The sequence below is a fragment of the Anolis carolinensis genome, chromosome 2 (genome assembly GCF_035594765.1).
Source record: "Anolis carolinensis isolate JA03-04 chromosome 2, rAnoCar3.1.pri, whole genome shotgun sequence".
NCBI classification, from domain to species: domain Eukaryota; kingdom Metazoa; phylum Chordata; class Lepidosauria; order Squamata; family Dactyloidae; genus Anolis; species Anolis carolinensis.
Window position 1 is genome coordinate 190954825 of NC_085842.1, and position 26887 is coordinate 190981711.

The 26887-nt window shown below is 41.2% G+C and overlaps 1 protein-coding gene across 8 annotated transcripts in view; it reads left to right on the forward strand.

Moving 5' to 3' along the window:
* rimklb (ribosomal modification protein rimK like family member B) overlaps window positions 1-26038 on the forward strand; it is a 54834-nt gene extending 28796 nt beyond the window's left edge. For 2 of the 8 annotated variants that reach the window (XM_016991160.2, XM_062971386.1), the window contains 2 exons: window positions 9524-9727; window positions 14310-26038. In XM_016991160.2, the coding sequence (XP_016846649.1) occupies window positions 9524-9727; window positions 14310-14773 (668 nt within the window). In that variant the 3' untranslated portion in view covers window positions 14774-26038. The remainder of the gene's footprint in view (window positions 1-9523; window positions 9728-14309) is intronic. The other 6 variants (XR_010003173.1, XR_010003169.1, XR_010003168.1 and 3 more) reach the window with 6 other exon arrangements.
* Window positions 26039-26887: the final 849 nt, after the last annotated feature.

Here is a 26887-nt window from a genome sequence, read left to right on the forward strand (position 1 = left end):
CTTTGATTTTGACATTTTATATTAGAGATGCTATTTTACCAAACCATTGTATATAATGGGTCTTGAGCATCCACAGATTTTGGTATCCACAAGGGGTCCTGGAACCAAACACCAGTGACTATGGATTGCCCACCGTAATTGTGTTTGGCAGTTTGAATTGTTCTAATAGTAAGAGAAGTTAAAATATTGTATTTCTTCAACTAGCCAAAAATATTACATTTGGCTGAAAGGATCAATAACATTTCACTTTAGAGTTTAAATGTTGTTTTTTACGTGATCCATTTATATTCAGTCATTTGATGCAAAATAAGACATAGCTTGTCACATGTACCAACAAAAACAACATTGGTTAATACAAAATAAAATGGGAGCGAATAAGTTACTCATACTCCTTTGATATCAAACAGAACATGAAACTTCTAATCCTGTCATAATGCCACTATGTGTAGTTTCCTCCAAATCTGAGTAGTTTTATGATATAGTATAACCTAATTGTTTCTTCAGCTTCTCACCACTACTGTTCGAATTACTGGTAAAATATTGATTAATTGATCATTTTATCTCCTTTAACTTTCCTCTCTCTGTTTTCCAGTAAACTTGAACAAGGATCAGGCAGATAGTGCAACTTGGAATTGCTTATAATAGTATCTAGAAATGACTTGCCTCTATCCCTTCTTCTCTAGTTCATACATCTCCTTGATATGCCATACTATTTTCTTTTGTTAAATAAAAATTAAAATGATTATGATCTCTTTGATTCTCTCAAATTGGCAGGTAGTATTTGAACAACCTAATAATTTTAAGCAAATTAACATATTGTTCAAGCAATATAAGGTTAAATTATGCTGTGTAGATATTTCAGAAGTCTTTAAAATAGTGTTTTTAAAATTAGTTGGCTCCAGAGTGAAACATCCACAAAATGTACATGTTAAAAGCACACTTCATCACACATCAAACCAGAAGCAGTGCATTAAAAAAAACGAATCAGAAAGTGCAGAACAAGCCAGATAATGTGCTGCATAGTATATCACATGCAGGGCCCAAAACCGGAATATACTCTTCATTATCTGCAGTGCATCAGTCCATCTCACTGGATTACTTTATTTAAAAAAAAACCCACTGTCTTCAGCTGTCTAGCCATGGATACTCGGTCCCTGGATACAGTTCCAATCTGCAATCAGCAGAAACTGACCCAGTCTTGAACTCGTATCTCAGGTATTTGTTGTGTAGTCGCTGCACAGTGGAAGCAGTTCGTTTTTGTGCTTAAGGATTTATGCTTTCTTTTAAAGGCGTCTAGGGGATGAAAACACCTCTCTAGAACAGTGGTTTTCAACCTTTGATCCTACAGTTGTTTTGGACTTCACCTCTCAGAAATCTCAGCCAGTTTACTAGCTGTTAGGAATTGTGGGACCTGGAGGACCAAAGGTTGGGAAACCACTGCGCTAGAAGATGACTGGAGTTGCTTTGTAAGCTGATGATTTTGACCTCTTTAACAGCTGGGGATGGAAATAGCATTGGTGTTTATACTGCAAACATGGCTTTAAGCTTATGAGAATTTGGTGATTCTTTTTTAGCTAAGAAGACCTTTCTTATTGAAAGGCAGATCTTTTACTGCAAACTTTCTACTTGTTAAGAGACCTAAAGATGCAAGCCATGAGTGCTACAGAGAGCTAGATTTGCTAAGGCTTTAACTTTACAGTCCAGCAGGCATGCTGGGTTGCTCACTGTCCTGAATGCTGAGGAACTTACATTTGGTAAATGGCCACCACTTGTTTCTGGACCATTGGAAAAATTGTTTAAGAAGGACCTGATACATTCCTGTCAGCTCACCACAGCCGCTCCTGAATGAACACACAAGACTCTCTGTGATATCACCAGAAACTTTTACTGTAGGAAACATGAACATCAGAAAAGCCAAGAATGGGAGGCTCCGGCCAACCCTCCTTTATATACCCTCCCCCTCATTTGAACAGTCTCTTCCCGCTCAGTAAAACCCCGCGCAAATTCCCCGCCAAGTCCATCAGCCGTTTCTCCTCCGAGTCCTGGGACGCAGGTGTCTTATCAATGTCAGTGACCCTGAAACTCAGAGCCACATCCAGGCTCTAGTAGCAGGGTTCTGACATGGCGTCCTCCTCCCCTTCGTCCTGGAAGGAAAAGATTAAACACAACTATTGTTCTCCGCTGTCCAGAGTTCCTTTATACCTTTTTAACAGGCTGCAATGGAATACCGGGTGTACCTTTCCTAGGTCCTTTGGTAGCCTCAGCTCATAGGTCACTTCGTTTATTCTTTTTGCTACCCTGAATGGCCCTATATAGCGTGGAGCCAATTTCTTGGATGGGAACCCCAATTTCAGGTTTTTTGTGCTCAGCCAAACCAGATCTCCTTCGCCCAATTTGTCCCCCTCTCGGCGCCTACGATCCGCAAAGAGCTTGTACTTCTTTTGTGTTTCCCGCAATGCCTCTACCACGATTCGCCACCCTTGCTTGATTTTGGCCGGCCATTCCTCGTCGGTCTGGCCCTCCCCTTCCTTCCACTCGGGTAGCCTGGGGAAAGGTGCCACCTCCTGTCCGTATACTATTTCGAATGGGGCACGACCTGTGGCCGAATGTACGGCCCCGTTAAAAGCCATCTCAGCAAACGGAAGAAGGTCCGCCCAATCATCCTGTCTATAATTGGTGTACATCCTTAAGAATTGGCACAGTGTCTGTTGGGTACGTTCGACCCCCCCGTTGGTCGCGGGATGAAAGGCCGAGCTCAGGTTCCTTTCTGCTCCTAACAGCTGTAAGAATTTTCCCCAAAATTTTGCAGTAAATTGGACTCCCCGGTCACTAATTATCTTGTCGGGACACCCATGTAGGCGATATACGTGCTTCACATACAAATCAGCAAGTTTTTCAGCTGAAGGAAGTTTTGGCAGAGCCACAAAGTGTGCCTGTTTTGAGAATAAGTCCAATATTGTCCAAATGTATCTGTGGCCTCTGCTGGGGGGTAGTTCGCCTACAAAATCCATGGCTACGCATTCCCATGGCCTCATGGGCTCTACCACCTTCTGCAATAGCCCCTGGGGCTTCCCCGGTGGTGTTTTTCCCTCTGCGCATAATTCACACTGCGTGACGTACCCCCTGGCGTCTTTCCTCATTCCGGGCCACCAGCATTGTTTGGCCAACAGTTTAATAGTCCTGGTGGGGCCTAGATGACCCGCACCCTTGTTATCATGGTACTTCCTTAACATTTCTCGTCTTAAACATTCAGGAATATACAATTTTTTATTTACAAACACCAAATCCCCACACAATTCTCCCTTTTCTTTGTTTGTTTGTAACCATTTGTCCATTCCATACGCTCGCTTCAACTCTTCCTCCCATATTTCTCCTCCCCCCGTGGAAATGGCAGTACGTTTGTTTTCTTTGGCCGCTTGTGCTCGAGTTAGTACTGCCAGGCCCCATTGCTTATCAAGAAAAATACTCCCTTCAGATTCCTGAATTCCTCCCCCGTGCTGAGGCATCCGAGAGAGAGCGTCAGCGAGTATATTATGTTTCCCCTGGAAGAATCTGAGTCTGAAATCAAAACGGCTGAAATATTGGGCCCATCTAATTTGCTTCGCTGATAGTTTACGAGGGGATCTTAGATACTGTAAATTTCTATGGTCAGTCCACACCTCAAACGGTGTTCCACTTCCTTCCAGGAAGTGTCTCCAGCACTCTAGTGCTTTTAGAATCGCTAAGGCTTCTCTCTCCCAAATCGGCCAGTTTTTTTCTGTATCACTAAACTTTTTTGACAGATAGCCACATGGCTTCAGGTTCCCCCCCTCGTCTTTCTGTAGCAGAACTGCCCCATATGCCCGGTCTGACGCATCGCAATGTAATACAAAGGCTTTAGACATATCAGGGTGCTGTAGGACAGGCTCCTCCGTAAAACGCTTTTTAAGGGCTTCGAAAGCTTCCTGGCATTCTATTGTCCAGGTCAGTTTGGCCCCTGGGGCCTTCACTTTGGCTGTTTCTCCCCTACCTTTAGTCTTTAACAAATCCGTTAATGGCAAAGTGAGGCGCGCAAAGTCCTTGATAAATGTTCTATAGAAGTTTGCGAACCCTAGGAAGGATTGCAGCTGCTTCCGTGTTTTGGGGGCTTCCCACCCCCTCACGTCTTCTACCTTCGCAGGGTCCATCGCCACTCCCTGGGAGGAAATCCTATACCCCAGAAAGTCTATCTGGTCTTTATTGAACTCGCACTTGGCAAGCTTCGCATACAGTTTTGCTTCTCTCAACTTTTGCAGGACTTCCCTGACTAGTTCTACGTGTTGCTCCTTAGTCCGAGATACTAACAATATGTCATCTAAAAAAACAAAGACTCCCTTGTACAACAATGGATGCAACACTTCGTTGATTAATTGCATGAACGCGGCGCCTCCGCCGCACAAACCGAAAGGGAGCACACGATAATTGAATAATCCGAATGCACAGGAGAAGGCCGTCTTCCACCTGTCCTCTGGTTTAATCTGCAATTTATGGTATGCTTCAATTAAGTCCAATTTAGTGAATATCTGTCCCTCCGATAACTGGGCGATCAAGTCCTTCACTAAAGGTAGGGGGTATTTATTTCCAGAACTGATTGCATTCAGGCCCCTGTAGTCAATGCAGAGCCTCAGCGTTTGGTCCTTTTTGCGCCTGAACAACACAGGCGCCCCTAGAGGGGAATTTGAAGGCTCTATGAAACCCCTCGCTAGGTTTTTATCAATGTATTTTCTCAGTTCCTCCTTTTCCCTAGCCGACATTGGGTATATTTTTGCCTTAGGAAGCTCTGCTCCTGGGACTAGCTCTATCTTCACTTCAACTCTCCGCTTCGGTGGGAAACTGTCTGCTTCCTTCTCATCAAATACGTCCACAAAATCCCGATACTCTGGGGGTAATTTATCTGCCAGTTCTGCTATCCTGATAGAGTCTTCCTCCCCCCTTTTCCCCGGCTCTCTCTCCACTTCCTGGCTCCCTTCTTCCAACTTCATCCTGAAGATCATGCTCTTATCCTCCCAGTTGATTTGCGGGTTGGCCTGCCCCAGCCATGGCATGCCTAGTATAACATTATAGCTGGCTATTTGTGATATCACAAATGACACCTTTCCTTCCCAACTCCCTATCTTACACTTTACATCTTCGGCACTGTACTTAGCTAATGATCCCGATGCTGTGGATCCGTCCAACTGCGAAAAAGCTATTGGGGATTCTAGGTTCGTTCTTTCGCATCCCAATCCCTCGGCTAATTCAGGGGAGATGATGTTCCTGGAACATCCACAATCCACAAATGCTTTGCAGGTTGCTTGTTTGCTGCCACTTTCCAGCTGAATGGGGACCACTATCATGGCTTTGTCCTGACTTACCAACCCCCCCGAGTGGTGCCTCATCGGTGGTTCTTCCTCGGCGCGTTTCCCTGCCACGGCTCTTGGTTTGGGCGGGCCTCCGCCTTCCCCTTTTCTCTGCCAGCACTCGGCAGCCCTGTGGCCCAAACGGCCGCACACGAAGCAGCCCCTCCTGCTGGTGCTCACGTTCCCTGGCGGCTCCGTTCTCCTCCCGGCTGGGGTTGATCCCTCCTTCCGGCTCCCCTCTTTCATCTGCGGCCGCTGCTGTAGCCCTCCTCGGTGCCTCCTCGCCTGGGCCAGCGATGTCTCGACGCGCCCCGCCAGCTGAATCCATCCGCGCAGTGTGTCAGGCTCATCACGATGCACCGCCCAGGAGAGGATCTCCCGCCTGAGCCCCTCTTTGAAGAGTTCTATCTTTGTCACTGCAGACCATTCCGGCACCTTTTCAGCGAGGCATTGGAACTCCTCCGCATACTCAGATACCGACCTCTGCCCCTGGGAGACGGTCTTCAACTCCTCCCTCGCCCGGATCTGCTCCAGTGGATCTCGGAAACGGGTCTCCAGGGCCCCCATAAAGCGTCGGAGTGACCCCAGACATGGGTCGCGCCGCGCGTGTAGTTGAACGTACCAGCTGGCCGCTCCCCTCTTCAACACTGCACCAATGGCCCGTACCCGGCTGGATTCCGTTCTGAAAGTGTGGGCATTGTCCTCCATATAGCCCCTCACCGTGGTCAGGAAAAAATCCAGTTCAGAGGACTCTCCCCCAAACTCGATCCTTAGTTCCTCTCGTCTCGGTAGGGGTCCCTGTGGTGGCAATCCCCAATCCTCCGCCCGTCGCAAGCCCCCTTGCGGGCCAGTGGGCCCCGCTGCTGCTTCCCTTTGTCCTGTGCCACGCCCGGCATTCGCCAGGGGCACCAGGGTCTCAGTTGGGAGCGTAGCCGGGATTCTCGGAGGCTTTTCCCCTTCGTCGTCACTCTCCTCCACCCGCGTCAGGCTCGTTTGGATCTTGGGCCGGGCACCGGGCTCCTTTCGCATTTCCCTTCCCTTCGGTGCTGGGAGGTCTGCAAAGCCCTGGCTGCTTCCCATGCTCACGTCCCACATTGAGCTAGCCCGGAGTTCCCTTCCTCGCTCCGGCTCCGCCAAAACCGCCAGGCGCTCCATCGCCCTCGACATCACTGCCAGGGTGGTCTCCATCGCCGACATCCTCTCCTCCAGAAACACCATCTTTTGCGGGCCTGGGGAAGGTGAACCTTCCTCTCCTCCGGTGCTATCTCCCCGCACCACTCCGCGCCTCTGGGTTACCCCATTTGGCTGGGCATAAGCGGTGGATGACGCCAGGGCCGCCAGCTGGTGGAACTCAGCGTCCGTCTCGGGAGTGGCCCTTTCCGACCTTCCTCCTCCGGCGCCCAAGAGCTCTTCATCCTCCACTTGCATGTTACACCTCACCGCTACAGCGGGATGGTGTCCGTATTCTTGGCTTAGTGTCAGCTCACCACAGCCGCTCCTGAATGAACACACAAGACTCTCTGTGATATCACCAGAAACTTTTACTGTAGGAAACATGAACATCAGAAAAGCCAAGAATGGGAGGCTCCGGCCAACCCTCCTTTATATACCCTCCCCCTCATTTGAACAGTCTCTTCCCGCTCAGTAAAACCCCGCGCAAATTCCCCGCCAAGTCCATCAGCCGTTTCTCCTCCGAGTCCTGGGACGCAGGTGTCTTATCAATGTCAGTGACCCTGAAACTCAGAGCCACATCCAGGCTCTAGTAGCAGGGTTCTGACACATTCCCACAAGTAATATTTGTATATACTCTCACAGACCTGGCTTAAAGAGAAAACCACAGTATAGTATAGAAGCATCATCACAAGACACCCACTCTTTTATCTTCTTTATGATTTGGTTTTGAATGAGACTTAGCTTTTGCTTTATTTTAAGCTGTATCCTCTTTTTTAAAAATAGGGGTTGGATATGTAAATAAAAAGCACAGCCCTTATCTTGGACACAGTACAAATACAAAACGGCCTGGGTTTCAAAAGATCAATGGAATAGAAATTAGCTTCCCAACAACATGTGAAAGATGTGGGAGTGTCAAGATGCACACAGGAGTAGTAGTCTTGGTTTACATCCTTTTGAACTGAGGAACACAAAGTGCTTCTCATGGGCTTCATGATAGCCATTGTTCCGTATGGGAGCTGCAACCAACCTCACCCAAAGCTCTGTCTCCCATTGTGGGTATAGGATTCACTTTGTTGGTGGTTTTTCCAGCATAACTTTTAAAGAGAACATCTTTTTGACAGCAGAGAATGTTTTTGGTGGCCAGCATGGATGATCAATTGTTGCATAGGGAGCTTATTGCAGCTACTTTGCCAGCCTCAATAAATGTCATATGAAGTGAGACAAAAGCATAGCAGTGCTTTAGAAATGTCATCAAGACTTCAAAGCAGGTGAATCCATTCTATAAGGATGCACAATCCATTTGGTGAGAACATTACATCTCATAAAATCAGCAAGCAAGGTAGCATCCAGTCATCTGTTCTTTCTTTGACACTGCACTTGTACAACTGATGCAATGCCTAAAGGATTTCACTAGTATGCATACATGTTCTGGAAGACAAGACATGATGCAATCTCTCTCCGTTGAAAAGATGCCTCCATCCGTACATGATGCTTGGTTCCAGAGTTCTCACGCCCTCGTTCCATACCCTAGGCAGATCTTTTTACCACCTTGTCATACCTCTTGCACAATATTTTGCTTAATCATTGGCCAAGTTTGGAATTATTTAGAAAACGTCTTTATTCAGGACTGGAGCTGTTCATTACTTTATGAATATCTGTCCATCCTCCTGTCAAACAAAATTCTTACCAAGAGCAACCTTGTCTTGTCAGCTAAATTTACCAAATAGCATTCTTTCACAAGTCTTATTTTTGATTTATGAAACCTCTCAGAAGGAGTGCATTGACTTCCATAAGAGATGACACAGTAGCTAAGCATAACAATAGAGTAATGCTACCACCTTCCCAAATAGCTTTTGCTAAAAGTCATTAAAGGGAAAATCTACAAGGGCTATGTTTTATGCCTTCTTACTTCTGATGAATAACTCTTCATTGGGTAGTTATCTATAAGGAAACATAGGTTTAACATTTAAGCCTTTTGGAATATGGTTTCATTGAAATACAGGGCGGATACATTAAATTCCCTGGTGTAAAGGTTTTAAAAAGAATTACTTACCAATCAGTAAAAGGCCTGGCTTTTATTGTACCAGGTTTTTTTTCATCAATTCCACAGAAACAGATTAAATGTCTCCATTAAAGCGTAAGTGGGGAAAGAGTAGGGAAAAGGGATAATGAGGGTTGCTTTCCCCAGAAGCACATAATTACAAGGCCTTACTGTATAGACATACCTCTGATATATGCAATCCTCTTACCTTAGGACTGCCATGAATGGTTTAAATTACAATTAATATTGCAAATGGTACATTTCTAGATGCAGTATTCAGTTACATGAAATTTACATCTAAATGATATTTTAATAAAACTATAAAGGATTGTTAAAATATTTATACTGTAGATTTCATATTTTGGCAGGAATTTTAAATATTTTCCATTGTTCCATTGTACTAAGATTTTGTAACTGGCAATTACTGCTGAATTGGGTTTATATTTGGTTCATCACTTAGTAATACACAGCACCTTGGAATCTCTTGTCATCTTTGGACTGTGATTAGTGCAGCCCTCTGTTTTGTGTATTTAGAGAACCCAAAACCTGTTGCAAAACTCTCTTGCAACCTAGTACTACTAGAATAGCACGGAATGATACAGGCCAAGATTGAAGGATACTGACAGACCTATACTGAGGGAGTTGAGAACTGGAATAAGCGTTGGAAATTGTGAGTTTGCTTTAAGGTAAATTTTTTTCAAATTTTAATATTTTTATAGCACTAAATGTGCAAAGTGCTTTGAAAATGTTATTTTCATTCATACGTCAGTGCTGCCCAAGTGTATGCAAGCATTGAGAATGAGATTTTATAGCTGCACTGCTTTTTCCATCCTTCTCACCCTGAGTCTCCTCGGGTGAGAAGGGCGGGGTATAAACGTTGTAAATAAGTAAATAAATTTTACAAAGATGCGAACAATCCCTAATCCTCTCTCGCCTTTTTCTCTTCATGCAGGTAAAGCTGTGTTTCTGGCAAGAGACAAGCACCATTTGGCAGACTTGAGCCACCTTATTCGTCATGAGGCCCCTTACCTATTCCAAAAATACGTCCAGGAATCTCATGGCAAAGATGTGCGAGTCATCGTGGTAGGAGGCCGTGTAGTGGGTACTATGCTGCGTTGTTCAACAGATGGTAGAATGCAAAGCAATTGCTCACTTGGTAAGAATTTTTATGTGCATACGCTTGGTTGGATTTAGAGTTCACAAAGGAGTGTTTGTGGTACCACTAATTCAAGTGATAGGAGTTTCATATGAAGTTCTGTTACTGATAAACAAAATGTTTTGTAGTAGAGAAGGAAAAAATGATACAGCTGAAGACATAAACATGTTTGAAAGAAACGGGAGTACAGTGTTGTTGACAAAGCAATCTAGTGGACTTCCTTTAATTTAGATTGTTTTAATTTTCACATTATAAACAAGTAGTAATGCAACTCCCTGTGGTTCAATCATCATTTTCTAGGGCTGTTGAAAATACACCTGCTACTACCGGTGGGTGACTGGTAATAAGCTGCCCAACGTTAGTTATTTTGTCTAGGAAAAAAAAAACCTTTTAAAACGATCCATATTTTTATCATCTTTGTCTTTTTTATGGATCTCATGTCCAGGATTAACACTATCCATTTTGGTTGGATGATCCAATCATGTTTTCATGTGCTTGCTTTGTTTCATTTACTCCTTTGCTTTGTCTCTCAGATATTAGAGTTGCTGACCCCAATGTGAGTTCTTTATTTTTTGAAAGATAGTATAGTTACATTTCCTTAACATCCTTTAATCTTTCTTCCCATGAAAGTTTTTCTGTAAATTACTTGATTTGAAGTAGTAAGAATTGGATTCTCCTGTCATTTGGATGTCCTCCGTTGTTTTGATTCAGCCCTGCAAGGTATTTCCTTGTGACAAGCTTGAATACTACACTGTCATTCAGCAGTTCTTTGTGGTCTCTGTGACTCACACAAATGTGTTATCTGTATCTGTACAGTGTGTTGTTTGGAATCTTCTATAGCTTTTACATCAGGTTTTGGACTTGTAACTCCATCCATACTTAGGAGCCCCATTCTCTTGTGGGGATGAAGCACACTTGATTTTTGGGTTGGATCTTTGGTTCTGGCCCTATGGTTTTTTTAAAATTTCTATCGTTTTGGGATTGGTATTTTCCCTCAGACTATGATTTGGTTGGATGTTTATCTTGGCTCCATTTGACTCAGATTGTTGCTTGTCTGCTAAAATTTCTCTTCTTTCAGTGATATGTGGCTGCTTCTGGATCCATTTAATGTGCACTACTTGCAAGTCTAAGATCTTTGCATGCGATGGCTATTACTAGTGCCTTTGTACCTAAGAAAAGGTCATAATATCGGATCTTGTGTTCATTGCCAAACTTTCACCCCTCAAGCACAGAATAATTGATTTTCAGATTCAAGATGCTTTTTATATAAGCAGGCCTTGTTGATATCTGCTAAGTGTTTTTTCATCTGCTTCTGTATTGACCAGTCCTCAATCCTCTCCAACACTAAATACATCTGGATTTTCTGCTCATTTGACATTTAAAAGATGTTTACAGGAGATGGGATCCCTGACAGATTCAATGACAGATGCCTCTAAACACTATTCTACTAAACAATCTCATCCATATCAGCAGCTTCTCCTGGTGCTAACATCCAGCCTGAGTTGCCTTTGACAATAAGCTGTTCTGCACAGGAGTGAAAAAGGCCCGACAAGAAAAAAAGAGATGATGGAGAATTTTCAAGTGAAATCATCATCTGCTCATCAGCTTTCTCAGAACAGGTTTTTAGCCCTTGACAGTCAAATCAGGGCTACACAAAAGACTTTGGTCCCAATAGATGTGAATTTTGTTCATTGTTCCCCCACATTCAAATTAGACATTCCCTTTTTCCCTCTGAGTCTTCTGATTGCCTCATCCACCTTCATGGCATCACTCGCCTTGTTGCAAACGTTGCTAACATCATTTTTCTTCTGAACTTCCTCTTTGTCTTCTAGATCGAGGTTTCTTAAACTTGGGGTCATGATCCCAAATGGGGTCACATAAGTGAGTGGTGGGGGTCACAAACAATTTGGACACAAGATTAGAAGAGTCACAGTTGCAGCTACCTGTAATCTGTGCAGCGACAGCAGCTCTTTCTACACTGTCCTTCCAAGGAAGAGACTGATAGACCTGCCTGTCCATGTCCCCCATCCGTCTTCTATTCAGTGTCAGAGGCACTGTTGCTGCCAAATGGACTGGTCCATGAATGAGGTCACGAAGAGTTTGAAACGACTGAATGAATGAATAACAACAGCCAAGTTTTTTTACTTTGTTTGTAGGTTTTCAATACATTATAGCTGTATTCTCAATTTCCTTCTGACACAATAAATACTTAAATTGAAATTCACTCATAGATACTATACAACCTACCTTAAAAAGGATCAATTATCTATATCAGTTTTTGCAGTCTGGCTCTGAATGGTTGTTCTACCATCCAAAATCAAATTATGTTGTGGTTGAAGCATCTCACTCAGAGTCCACACAGAGGAAATAGACTGCCCTCTCTGATAAAGAGAAAAGAAAATTATATTTCATAACTAATATAACTATATTTCATAACTAAGGGTCATATGGTCTGTAGTCCCTCCCACAGCTTCTAACAACATAGAGTTGTTAGACAGTAATGCTATGTAGTAATTACTGTATTTACAAATTTAGCACCAAAATATCATGATGTATTGAAAACATCGATTACAAAAATGCGTTGGATAATCCAGAATGTTGGATAAGTGAGACTCTACTATTACCTAACATCCCAAAACAAACAATGCCGCCGGGTCCCCAAGCTAGTATATACATACAATATAATCAGCAATCACATTTATATATAACAAATAACTAGTATAGGAGGCTTGTGGATGATTACTATTTCAAGCAGAGAAAGTATTTCACATCTTTGAAATCTTCTGCAGAATAAGGTCATTATCAAAGTCACTCTTATTAGAGGCCTCAATCTTGCATATTATTCAGTATGTGAGGCAGTCCAAAAGTGGATCCCCTCTTTGCCCCCTAGAATGCTTAGTGTCAAATGTCAAATGTTTTGTTTGAGGGCTTGTGGAGAAATAATGTACACAATAATGCTTTGCTTTTTAATTGGGGAGGCTGCCTTGCATACAACATTTCTCTGTTTCCTTGCATCACCAGTATAATATCCAAAATTTGAAGAGACGAGGTACATTAGATCACATCATGGTAGCCCAGGTAATAGTGGTTTGCCCCCCATGGCATCTGTTCAAAGGCAACCATATCAAGCTTCCATACCATCCAGACTTCACAGTTCATGATGGCCAGGTGAGAAGTGAGGATGGACACTTTCAAGTTGAGTGCTTGGAAGATGTTTCTCTAGCTTCACTCCCTGATGCCATCCAGCAGGGCATTGTGACTTAGATCCTATTTGCTATACTCCTGTGTAAAAACTGAAGATACTTACTTCCTTTTCCCCCTCGTTCAGGCATGAGTCCATCTTGTGCTTCATTTTCTTCCCCCTGTTTTGGATAGAAATCTGTCTTTTGTTCTCTTCCATCAAATGCTGTTTGACTATTTTAGCTAATTTCCTCATTATCAGAAAGCCATCATCTTTCAGCACCCCATGGTCAAGAAATTCCTCAAAGGTTACAAGAAGCTTCAATTGCCTGTCTCCCAAGTAACACATCAATGTTGTTTAGTGATTGTGCTGTACAACTATTCAGATAGCCCCATGAATTGATAGCATCTTGTGATTTTTTCTTACTTTCCTGGAATACACCTTTTTAGTGGCAATTCTGTCTGCCAGGAGAGCAGGTGAGCTGTGCGCCCTCAGTAGATCAACCCTACCTTTGGTTTCATCAGGATAAGGTGGTTCTCAAACTAGATTTTCATACCCAAGGTGATTTTGTCTTTCCACATCAGTCATGAGGTTATGTTGCCTGGACTGATGAAGAAACCTACTTCAGACATGAAGTGGGCCCTTCATTTCTTTGATGTCAGATTTGCCTTCGGTGTGGACTGAAGTGCTGTATTCTTCCAAGTGACAGGAGGACCTGCCTTCTCTTTGCAGGATTTCTTAAAATAGATAGTTTCATCCATCCACCTGACTTACAAACTGTCCAGAAAATATCCTTAAATCCATGTCTGTAGCCATTCTATGTGTCCTGCTTCTTCTTAGATCCTTAAACACTGCTGCTTCAACATCCATGGAACTGAGCATTTAGATGAGAAACAAAGGGACAAAGCACCCAAGGATTTTCAGGGTTACCACCAAAACTTTTGTGTAATGTTTCTAGAGCAGGCTTGGGGAAACATTTTTGGTATTGGGGGGGGGGGGGTCCTATTAGCCTGGGAACACAGCAGCCCGCTATGTCTCCAGGCTGAGAGGAGAAGGAGATGCGGCTGACAAGGGCCCCGGAGAGGTCTCACCATGCGCGTCTCTCCCCCAGCTCTACTCTCAGCCTGGGGAAACAGGGGCTGGTGAGGGCAGGAGGAAAGAGCCCAAGGGAACACGTCTGGCCCACAGGCCTCGGTCTACCCATGCCTGTTCTAGTGGGTTCTGAAAATTTCACTTCACAGGTGCAGATTCACATATGACCACTGAAAAACTACAGTTACAGTTGTGCAATGTGACCCTCTGTAGCAAATACCCAGTCCTTCTATAGTTCAGTAACTGAACGGGAGGGGGAGGGGAGTAATCATAATCCTAATTTTTTAAAACTCTTTTTTTTGTTGTCAGGTGGCATAGGAATGATGTGCTCACTGAGTGAACAAGGCAAGCAACTGGCGATCCAAGTGTCTAACATTTTGGGGATGGACGTATGTGGCATCGACCTCCTAATGAAGGATGATGGCTCGTTCTACGTCTGTGAGGCCAATGCAAATGTAGGTTTCATTGCCTTTGACAAGGCTTGTAATCTTGACGTAGCTGGTATCATAGCGGACTATGCCGCTTCCCTTCTTCCCCCCGGTCGCTTGACACGACGCATGTCCTTGCTCTCTGTGGTGTCCACGGCTAGTGAGACAAGTGAGCCAGAGCTGGGCCCTCCAGCTAGCGCCACTGTCGACAATATGAGTGCCAGCTCCAGCTCTGTCGACAGTGACCCTGAGACCACAGAGAGAGAGTTGCTCACCAAGCTTCCAGGGGGCATATTCAACATGAACCAGCTAATAGCCAATGAGATTAAACTCCTAGTGGAGTGATGCCACATGTAAATAAATATGACCAACTTTCTTGTACTTTTTTTTTAAACAACCAACTTGTAGTGCTGTTTATCAGAAGCAGCTCTATGGAGGTGAGGGGAGGGTGTTAGCCTGGGGATAAAAATTAAAGCACGCATGTTCTGTGAATGCTGCTTTATGCTACTTATTAATCTTGCAGAACATATATTTACTTGATACTTTTGACAACCAATTTCCAATTGGTGTTGCCCTGTTATAAAAACATTTGGGGGGGGGGGGTAATTAAAATCTTGTTTTCATTAAGGATGCCACTTTGATATTTAAACCCATTGCAGAGCATGTTCACGGGGATGTATTTTAGCTTGATAGGTGATTTTGCAGTTTGGAAAGTTTACTTCTCCAAAATCATCTATGAATTAATATATCTGCAACCATCCCCTCACCTCATTGGAGCTCAGTCCGCCTGGTTACTTTATACACCCCCTTTTTGTCCTATAGGCGTTGAGAGATGTTGGGGAAGTCAATTCTTGTTTCAGCAGAGGTTCTAAATATCATAATTTCCCATCTGAAATAAGTAAGAACTTGCATCCTTGAGAAACAGCTCATATCGGCCACATAAGTCTTGCCCTTGGGCAGTTTAACCAACTGCAGCATCTGTTTGTTCAGCATGAGGTTTTGAGACAAACCTGCAACTTCTGCCATTTCAGTATTAATAGCTGGGGTTGTGTCCATACATGCATATTTAAAGCAAATGCTACTGTGTGTGGATTTTTAAAACAATTTTTAATTCTGGGTTGCGGGGGGGCTGGAGAAGATGTGTATACATTTCCTTCCATCTTAGCTCATTAATGGCAGAAGTGGCATGTTTTCTTTTGCACAAAAGGCAAAGATAAACAGCACTGTTAACTTTTGGTGTACAAAATAATGTTAAATCCAACGTGAAAAAGAATAACACTAGTTTAAAACAAATGTGCATTGACTTGTATTTGTTAGTGTTCTAGTCTTTTTTGCAAGATAAATACTATGTTTCTGTTTCATTTTTAATACATACTCATCCAACACTTCTTTCTTCCATGCTTGCATCTTCAATATTGGCTAAACTTGAAAATGCCCATATTGTTTAACATTACCACTATTTAACAGCAACAGCAGCAAAAAGTAGACACTTTCCAAAGAACAAAAAAAAAATCCTATTACCTAGAATAATGTGGGAGGGGGTGTGGAGGAGGGTTGAAGTGATTGCAAATTGCAAAATTACTTTGGATTAAATATTACTACTTTTATTAGTAACTTTCTTTATACAACATATTAAAATCTGAAGTAGCCTGATTTTTTAAAGATAAATCCTGAAGAGAAATACACAGTTTTTGGTTTTGGGAAAACAAACACACAATACTTTGCCCTCAAGGCCCAGCCAGAATGGGATAATAATTTAAGGCCACAGATATGTGGATCTCAGGCCCTTATGTATGTGTCTGTATTTTGCTTTGTTTTGTCATTGGTTTTGTCTGTCCAGTTCGTCACTCTTTTTTCCAGAATGCCTGATGATCTCCTTTCCCAAACCCCACCTGACCTGATACTTCTGGCTGTGCATTTTCTTATTAAATTTGATAAAAGAATCAAAACAGGAGCTTTGGGTCTGTTTTAATGGCCTCATCTTCCTCCTCCTCACCCATTTCTCACTCTTTGTTTTCTTTGGGGTATATACAGCATTGACATGATAGAGAAATATAAACACAAATGCTATTATTTTAGAAACAGCAACCAAACACCACCAATTAAAACATTTGCAACAGAAAATGGTTCATGAAAAGTTTTTGAAAGGCGAGCAGCTTGTATCTGCAGTGCTGCTTTTATGTGGAGGCTTCAGGGCGGCATGTCTCTCCTGCCCTCCAAGGCTCTGAGCTTCATCCCTCTGGCCTCTTCTTCCCTCTGGCTATCTTGCTCTCACTTGGATTTTAAGTATACACAGCGTGTGGACACTATGCAAAGACGTCAGGAGACAATAAACAGAAAAATGTTAACCTGTTCTCACGAAGGTTTGATTATGCCTATTTGTACAGCTTTTTGTTTAAAAGTGTAATTGCAGGGTTTTTTTTGTAAAAGTAAAAATACTATTATTACTATCATTATTAAAATCCAACCGAAGGCTGAATGTTGGCATTAGCTGGTGAAGGAAAAAGTGTAAGATGCAAAGGATGATTTGGTGGTGCTTCAGCTATCTGCTAACTACATGTGTGTCTTAAATACAAGTTTCCATGAAAATCCAGCTGGATATTTTTTACCATGATTAAACACTGAGCATCCTTTAGGAGTGTCAACAAACAAATAACCCTGTTTTAGCAAAACACACACAAAAGCCACACAAATTCAGTCGAAGAAGGAGCTGATAACCCTGACAGTTCTAATTTTGGGCTATATTATGTTAATACATAGGTGAAACAAAACAGATTTTGGCAACTGTCATTTCTACTTCAGACTCCCACACCCAGTTCCTAGAATTATTTTACAGCATTATACTGCAATGAATGATTTTTAAAAAGTAAACAACCACTTACTGAAAAACAACAAAACGTGAAATCCTTTTCATACTTTGGTTTATCTGTTTCTCATGAGATGATCACTGATTGTGTTTTTAAAAAGATTGGATAATCTGTGGGTGAAGATTAGACTCACATTTTATGTAAGCAGAAGCTGCCAATTCTTACCAAAAGTTCACAGAAGATACCATACAGGGATAATAGATCTCTCTTACTTTCCCAGTTGTAGCTATTGTTGAATCATGTTGTGGAAGAAAGTTTTTAAAACATGAGGACTGTGATAGGTAAGGAAAATATTGTTCTCTTAAACAGAATATAGCTTCCATGCACAGTAGTGCTGTACGTTGCCATGTCCCCAACAATATTGGCTTCACTCACATACATTACGAAGCAACATTGCTCACCACCGTTTGGAACATTATGTTGAAATAAACCATTGTTAAGCCAGAAACCATAGTGCCACCACAAGCAGTGCTGGAACACATCATTACACTGGAAGCTGCTCCTCAGGGTTGGGATAATGATGGAGCTTGATCGAGTTCCATGTATCTTTTTTATATATATATATGACAAATTTTGCAGTTCAAATTATGATATATATGAATTTTGTATTGTACAGAATTGCAGATTGTGTTTATAGCTTTGTATATTTTCAGATCTTTAATGGTGTAATGTGTTTAAAACATTTATAAATCTTCCTGCCATTCTGGAATATTGTGATAGATAATCAGTAATACATGATGGAAAAGACAGCATGGTCCTGGACTACTTCTGTTGTTGGTTTGCACTCCATGTCCAAATTGTGTGATTGTATCATACTGACTTTTCCCAGCAATGGATCACACAGAAGATCTACGATGAAGAGTGCTCTGGACCTGCTATGCTTTTTTAAAAAAGACACTACTGCTGCACTGGACACTCAGTAGACTCCTCGTATAGGATGACTTATTTTAAACTTATAAGCCTTCCAGATGAAAAGAGCCCAAGTTGGTTAAATGTGTATGGGCTTAAACTTTGAAATGTGTATCAACATGTACAATTCTTTCTCATGGCTCACTCTTTTTGAGAAGGTTTTTGAGCTATTTGGCTGGTGTGAGACTCACGACCCACTCCTGTTCTCTCTATGGAATTGTAGGTGCTCGGACAGGTAACCTCTGCTGCTACTGTCTCTTTTATTTTTAATTTTTCACTGTTCTTGGAATTTCTAAAGTATTGTAGGATTTATAACAAACATTACTTTTTCTCTTTTGTTTTCTGTTTTTTATTTGAATTTCTCTGACCTTGAAGGGTGATTTCTGGGATGCTCTGATGGTGGTATGGATCACTGTTCGAACATTCCATAGCTCATGTTACAGTTTTCAGTTTAATGTCTTTTATTTGTTTAATGCACTGCTAATAAATTGATGTTTTGGGGCCATGGGAGTTTGTAACTTAATGAAAACTGTTCTAATATGTGAATATACTGCTATCCCCTTTTTCATATTTTTCTAACAATTCACACTTTCTTGCTGTTCTTTGCAAAACTTTTCAGGAGTCAAAAAAAGTCAAACAATCCAGAGAAAAACTTCCCTTCTCCCCTTTCTGATGGCAAGAGAGAAACCTTGTGAAAAATCCTTGAGAATGTTCTTCCCTAAACTTTTCCCCCCTGTGGTAAAACAGTAAACGCAGCAGATTGGTGGCATCCAGTACCGACCTGTTGGCAGGTAACTTTCAGCTCTTTTGATCATCCCGTGTTTTCTAACTTTAATTTCTTCTCTTCTCTGATCTTAATAAGACTGCTTTATTGAAATAAAGAGTCTTAGGAAGTACATTGACCCCCTTTCCCTCTTTTGTGTGTGTGTTTTTTTGTTCTGCTAGAGTCAGGTTTTAATAAAACTTCTAGATTCATATATTCAAATGTGTTCATGGCAAGGATGAAATTAAACTGCATGTATTATTAGAAAGGGGTGAAGGGATGGTATGTAATTCCATAAATACTACCATCTCCACTCTTCTCTGTTCCTCTCTCCCCCTTTTCATTTATCCCGCCCGCACTCAAAATATACACTCTTGGCTTAAGTTTCTACAGGGCTTTGGTGCTTTCCAGGGGCACAGCACAAAACTAATCGACATCAATTAATAACAGGTATGAAAAACTAGGTGTAAAAATGTATATAAAAGATACAGTTGGACAGGTTGGAGTATGGTGGTTTCTTTGTCAAGATTGTGAAGGTGAGCATATTTGAGGAATTTCTAACCTGCTGCCTAGCATAGTACTTTGCAAATAATATTTTGGTGACTAAGATTATGCCTAGAAAACAGTGTATTAGCAGAGAGTTTTATGTAGAAATACAAGAACTAAGTTGAAAGAATTCATGGGGAACCACAAATGCTTCAGATAAAAATTCCCAAATTATTTTAAGTATTCATAATGCCGCAAAAGATCATTATTCTAGCATGTTGTTAAGCCTAAAATTGTTTTCTGTTTCGTGTTCTATCTTGAGCAAAAACGTTCCTCAGCTAGTTTAATGCAATATTAAGTTTTAAAATTGTTAATGGGGATATATTTTAAAACAAAGCAAAATTCTTTCTCCGATATACTAAAGGGAGATTTTTTTCTTCAAATCACTGGCAAGGCTTCTTTGTGTTGATATCTGTGCATTGACTGCTATACCAAATGGTACTTGATGCTTTTTGAAGAAATGATCAATTTTGCAAGTCTTTCACCAAATGCACCACTCCCCCTTGTGATTTGCCTCTATATGTAACCACATATACAGTATTGTCAAAAAAGGGTAAAACATTTGGTTTGATTCATCTGGTGAGGGAGTTGCTTAGGTGCAGTCATCTCTGTTGTAATTTTCCTCTGTACACAACACAGGCATAACATGTTTAAAAGGGCAAAAACATCTGCATTAATTCTGCTGGTGGGGGACTCTATGTCTTGGTTCCCTTTTCCCACTAATCATTTTTCTACTTCATGGAGACTGGTGAAATCTTTTTTGGCTTGCAAATAGACTAAAAAGGTAAAATGTTGTGCTGCTGTTAATTTGATAAATCTCTTGTGAGCTGGCAATTGAAGAAAGTAATCCTTAGTGAGATCTCTCACATTCCCCCTCCCTTTTTGGTATAGCCATGTGACTAGCTCTGGATACAGTGTTCTTCTTTCTTTACATCTGTAAAGGTGACATCTTCTATTGTTTCTGGTGCCAGACTTTGTGTTTAGTCTGGTTAAGAGGGAGGAACGTGGTACTGAAGCAGCGGATACTTTGAGAAATATTGTAAAGGAATCCTTTAGCAGTTTTGAAAACAAAGGATGGGTTTTTTTTGTTTATGTGTTTTTGTCACTCCCCATCACCACAACTACCAAAGGATTATGGCTGTGAGACCTGTGCATTCAGACAGCTTGTTTGGTCTTTTATTCTTCTTGGCTCATGTCTATGTACCTGAGCAGAAGACAGAATTAAATAGCCCACTAGAAGTACTACATTCAAAATTAGATTAATTCAGTTCAGCCAACATTGTTGCACATTTTTTCCTGCTGAAATGTCATAGAGATACCTGAGGGCATTTGAATCTTCGTATGTAATCACTCCTTTATCCATATAGCTCTATCCACATGGATGACTTCCAAAAGACTCAGTTTTCTTCTGTCCACTGCTTTTGTTATGGGTATGGGGGAGGATGCAGGGGAAAATCTTGGAATAAACCTTGGTGCCTTAAAAGGATCCCCATTGTATCAATTTTTGTGAGCTGAACAAGAACTTCTCTATATACCCTTGTGCTGCAACAGAGTAATAAAACTGGTAGGTGGCAGCAGAAGAAGATACTAATGCAGATGGGCACCCGTGAACTGAGAATGCTGCCATGTGGGGAGAGATGGATTCCAAAACATTAGCTGATGTAACGTGCAAAGATGAGAGGCAGCTTCCCTGACTTGTCAATCTGCTTGGTGAGTCTGATTCTTGGTCAATTCTTATCCACCATAATGGATGTTTTAACATCACCTAACCGTTTAATCTTGAATGCTGACTAAAAGCCACTATGGAGAGCTGTTCATTAATGTTGTGACACTTATTCATCAAGGAACTGTACTAAGCAGTTCATCCCACTCTTGCTTTGTATTAGCCACCACTTTCTTGTTCTAAATATATGAAACACTTCCATACCAAAAATGCTATTACTTCCTTTAATTCATTAGAGGGTTACTTTTCCTCCAAAAAGCACATCTCATTTGCTTTGAGGTAAAATATATATATATGAGAAATTTGAATATAAATATAAACAAAATGAGTAATTTGACCTTGTGGCCCAGATTCTCAAAAATTCCAAGGAAGATTTGGCACCATCAGACCATTACCCCACCCCTGACAACTCACTTATGGAGAGCAATGCTTAGTGAACAAAATAGAGCTCATTGGGAAGAATCTTTCATTAACTGGAAAATGAGAAGTATGTGTGGTTTCAACACTTGTTAATTTTTACTTTTTCTTGGTTCTCTGATTTTTCATACAGATAATTATACTATTATCCCTTGAAACACCAAGCATGGCACACATTGAAAACTAGTAGATGTGCAAACAATTGCTACAAGAGGGTTTTTAATTACTGGCTAATTATAGTTACTGCATGATACCACATCAGAGTCAATCCACCAAGATTTTAACTATTTTTAAGAGTCTCTACCATAAGAAAAATACGTCTTAGAAATGGTCTGGCCATAGTCTGTCATTTGAAGACATCCTTGTATATTTCGTTTAGTTTTCATTTAGATAAATGGATGCTATGATATTAAAAAGGATTGATTTCACTCCTGGAAAATATAGGTTAGTGAAAGCAATTTAGTGATGCTGAGACATATATGAGCCTGACTATATTTATGATTAGAACAAGGTACCCCTTGAAATTTCTTTACATCGTCTAAGATAAACTGAGCTAAGATTGGTGTTGATCCTCTGAAAAGCACAGTGTGGTTCTCCAGCTCTTCATTGTTGATTAGCATGCCTTAGGTCAGGTTGTGAGATATAACGAAATTATGAATATGCTTCAGAGAACAAGTCTTCAGGTAGAAATTATTTGCTCTTAATGGTTCTAAAAATCTTATGACAGCACAGCCCTGTGCAGTTTATTGTGTAACTTCACTTGAGTTCTTTGATCACAATGCATGTAATGTATTGGAGCACCTTAGAAGAGATCCTGTTACTCATTTTTAGGTAGGCGTGTGATAGGTGAGCAAAGTTTGGTCTCCAAAGTTGTTTCTGTTGCCCTTGAAAGTTCCAAATTCCCAAGCCTGCCTCTATTGAAAGCCCCTAAGAGCAGTGGCCTATCTTTTAAATTGGTCACAAGGCTCCCTGCACTGTTGGTACAGTGCCTGCCTTTTCAGAAACTGAAATGGAATTCTGTTATTTTACGGGGGATTTTCACGAAGCGTTTTGTACTCTCTTGGAGGATTCAAGAGGGTGGACCTGCCACAGTTGCTTGCTCTGTGGATGTCTGTACTGCTTTATGTTTTATTTTATCTACAATATTCCTCTTTCTTTCCAGGTTGCAAGATGGGCACACAGTTTATAAGAGCAGGAACTCCATGGGTCCAACAACCTTTGGAGCAATGCTAAAGAATGATTGGGCTGGGACGGGAGAGGGGTTTAAATTGTCATGTTAAAATGTTCACTAATACATTTGCCATTTGTTTTATTCTTTCGAAAATCCCCATTGAGCCTGGTTTCAGGAGCAAGGTAGAACCCAAATTAATTAAATACTTGCATCTCTCTTTTCAAATTGTAAACAAAAGCTTGACAAGGAAATAACACTTTTAAGGGCAAATATAAAAACATACACAGATCCATGTACACAAGTATAGGAATGCTGGTGTGATTAAACAACTGCTGCAATGTAAATACAGGGCATATCCACCTGCCCACAGGATATAGCTAATTTGGGATGCAATTTTGAGATGAAGATAATAAAGGAAAAATTATTTTCTGCCAAAACCATTTGGAATGTGACAATTTTGTTTCATATAACTGGTAAACCAACAATTTGCAAACTAGATGTAGTTTCTGGATATCTCCATCCTCCTTGCCCTTCTCCATGCAACAGATTGGCTTCTGAGTGAGGTAGTGGGGAGACCATTGGTGTCAGTGGAAGTTTTCTGTTAGTACAGGAAAGGAGATTACACATTCAGGAAAGGAAATTCCACCTGAACATTAGAAAGAACTTGCTGACCATACGAGCTGTTCAGCAGTGGAACTCTCTACCTCAGAGTGTGGTAGAAGCTCCTTCCTTGGAAGCTTGTATACAGAAGCTGGATGGCCATCTTTCAAGTGTACTTTGTGCTTTTCTTGCATGGCAAGGCAAGGGGTTGGACTAGATGGCTCATGTGGTCTTTTCCAACTCTATTGTTCTATGATTCTATAATAGCATCCAGTTCATGCACTACAACTTACCCTTTTCCTTCACTACCCTGAGTCCCTTTGGGGAGATAGAAAAGTATATAAATAAAGTTTTCTTATTATTAGTCTGATGAAACCTTTTTATCCATCCTGAAGTTCAGTGTTCTTTTAAACCTGATTTATTGAATGTTCCTTCAAGCAGAGTGCAACCTCATTCAGGACAGGTTGTTTGCCCATTTCTTAGACTCAAGAGCCACCAACCCACAGGGCCTCCTCTTATTGATAGTCAGTTTACTGGCCTTCCTCCAACCCATTATAGAATCCAGGCACTGGGTCAGATCCTGCATAGCCCTAGCTAATTGATGACATAAAATAGAGCTGAGTGTCACTAGCATACTGATGGCACTCGATGCTAAAGCCTCAATGGCATCACTCAGGAAGCATTGAAGGGAGAGAAATAAGGTAGAACCCTGTGGCACTCCAGAGCTTGAAAGCCATGGAGCTGAACAGAAATCCTTGGAACTGGTATGTTAGATAGGAGTAGAATCATTGTAGAAAATGCCCCCCAAAAGGAGTCGCCAGGTATTCATATTTGGTCTCCTATAAGCAGCTACTCTCTGAGCTATAGCCCCCTAAAAAGATGTCACATAAAGAATCTGATGTGGTTAGAAAAGCTCATCCCTGATAGATTTAAAAGTAAAGTGACTCTTCATTATTTCATTCTAGGTTGCAAGAACACATTTCAGACATTTTCCTCCTGCTAAGTTAAAGATGGGCAACTGAACGATTTAAATGTGAAATTTTCTGTCCTGCTCACACTGCATACTTTCTGAAATACACATTTCTATATGATGCTTTTTTTGTCAAATTCCTCATTATTTTATACCCGTTAACTTTTTGTGATCTTCTGTGTACAAGTCTTTAAAGGTTAAATGCGGGCACTTTACTGGAGCTAAGCAAGTCTGTATTGAATAGTATTTGAATGAGAGACATGTTGAAGCCACATACCCCTTTGACTTCCGTCCTAGCGGAAAGATTTTATGAATGTAATAAATAATACCATCTCTGATAATAGCATTTCAGTTATCTTTGTTTCCGTGCCTTTTTGACCTCATTTAGTTTGCTTCCTGGGTTCTCTTGATTCCTCATACTGCACTCATTCTTCCTCCCCCTACTAAATAGCACACATTTTTGGGTGAAGCTTTTCCAGGCAACTCATTGGCAAAAGGTGAAATCATTAAACTGGTTGTCATGGGACAAACAAAATGTTGAGAAAGGACAAGTCTATGCTTTTGACATATGCAAACAAAAATGTTGAGAAAGGACAATCAAGAGAATGTTTTTGACATACAAAGCCAGGGTTCTGAGGAATGTGGAATGGGCAAAAGAAAGGAAATCAGTCCCCAGTTAGTTATTATCCTCATTCCTGTACTTTTATTATTTCAAGCACTTCTCTCCCAGTCTAGCTGTGGTAGCAGAAGTGAGCTAAGCTGAGGAGCAACTGGAGTGCAGCCAGGTAAGTTCTGTGATTCTAAAGCAGGAGAGGAGTCTAGATTTCTGGATATGCTTTACTTCACATTAAGAAACTGTTTTTTGTGTTTTGTATAATTTTGTATAATTTATTTCCAGTTGTCATAAACCTACTGATCTTGCATTTAAAAGTGACAGAATTCTAGTTTTTACCTCAGCAGTTTCCTAATAGTATAGTCCATCTCAAGGACCTATGAATGCTGCAAAATGTTTTTGTTCCAAATGATAATTTCAGAAGCAAGCTTTGGGTATGGAAATAATTACCATTCAGATTTGATGAAACTGCTTATATATATTTTTCCTTTTTGTGAAATATTTCCACAGGACTTTGATGCTAGGTCAGCAGCCTCAGAGACTGGAGCTATTTTACTGCAGGACAGGTAATGCATGGCTGGGGGGTAATGGCAGCAGCATGCTTTACCAATCGATTTGAGCTCATAATCTGTACTGTGCCTCTTTCTCCCTCAATAATGAAGGACCATCTTCAAGGCTAGTCAGTATCTTTGATGAGTCTGGTGGCTACCAATGAAGAAACCAAGTATTCTGGCGGTTTTTGTGATGCTTGTATTCATCCTTGCCCCCACCCCTTTCTTCTCCCACAGTTCTGAGTCTTATTACCATGACCATTTTTCTGTCTGACTTGCCTCTTTAGAGTTATGAAACATCAAGAGACTGAACATCATCTTCCTGGCAGGGGTCTGGTCATTTCCTTTGGTTTCTTCAGTTATGAAGGGAATGCTTGAAGGTGGAACAATCCCAAGAGGCTGAGATGAAATGGCAGTAGTGATAATAATGCATCCATTTAATGAAAGAGATATTTAATAAAATTGAAAAGTTTAAATTTATGTGGATGTGTGCTCTTTCTTACAACACTATTGTATAACATGTTTCTGGCCTATAGAACTGCAAGCAACAGAACAGCGCAAACTGACTACTGTGTTGCTATTTTTTATAGTATCAACTCCAAAAATCCAACCCGAGATCACACCAATGTTGGAAAGATCAGTCTATATTGGTAATTATTTCACCCTGCCTGAAATCCCACTGCAGGCAAACACGTTGGCTAGGCAAGTTGGACCCACTATGTCTTTACTCAAATCCACCTCCCAGTGTTGTTATAGCTCCATGTCTTCCAAATGGTATGTTTTCTACTTCCTGCTGTGGAATGTTAAGGCGTTTCCCAAGTCACGCGTTTCACATATTGAAAATGTGTCTGTTTTTTTTAGTTCTGGTATTTTATTTTCATCCCACATTTCTCCCAGTATGGAACTCAGGGCAGCTTATGGTGGAATTTAAAGCAATGTATAATTACAACTATTTGTTGTGCAAGCGGTCCTATTACCACATTCAAAACAGTTGAAATCACTGAGACAAATGTATGGCATCGAGCAAAACAGCAAAGATAAATTTTTATCCCAGAAATTTCTAGCAAGAGATACACTTCTAGCCTTACCTGGAATTTCACCCCTCCCCCCACCTCACTTATGTACACTTAAGTAATATCTCATGAGTGAGAATGGACCTTTGGATCCAATCTCTCACATCACTGTTGCTCGTCCCCACACCCATCTGCATATTTGAGGCTAAAGACCTCTGCCAGGGAGCTGGTTTGATTCACGTAGGCTCTGCAGTGAATACAGTAAAAGTGTGATGCCATACCTAAGTTGAGGAAACCTGTCACTGCAGGGATGAAC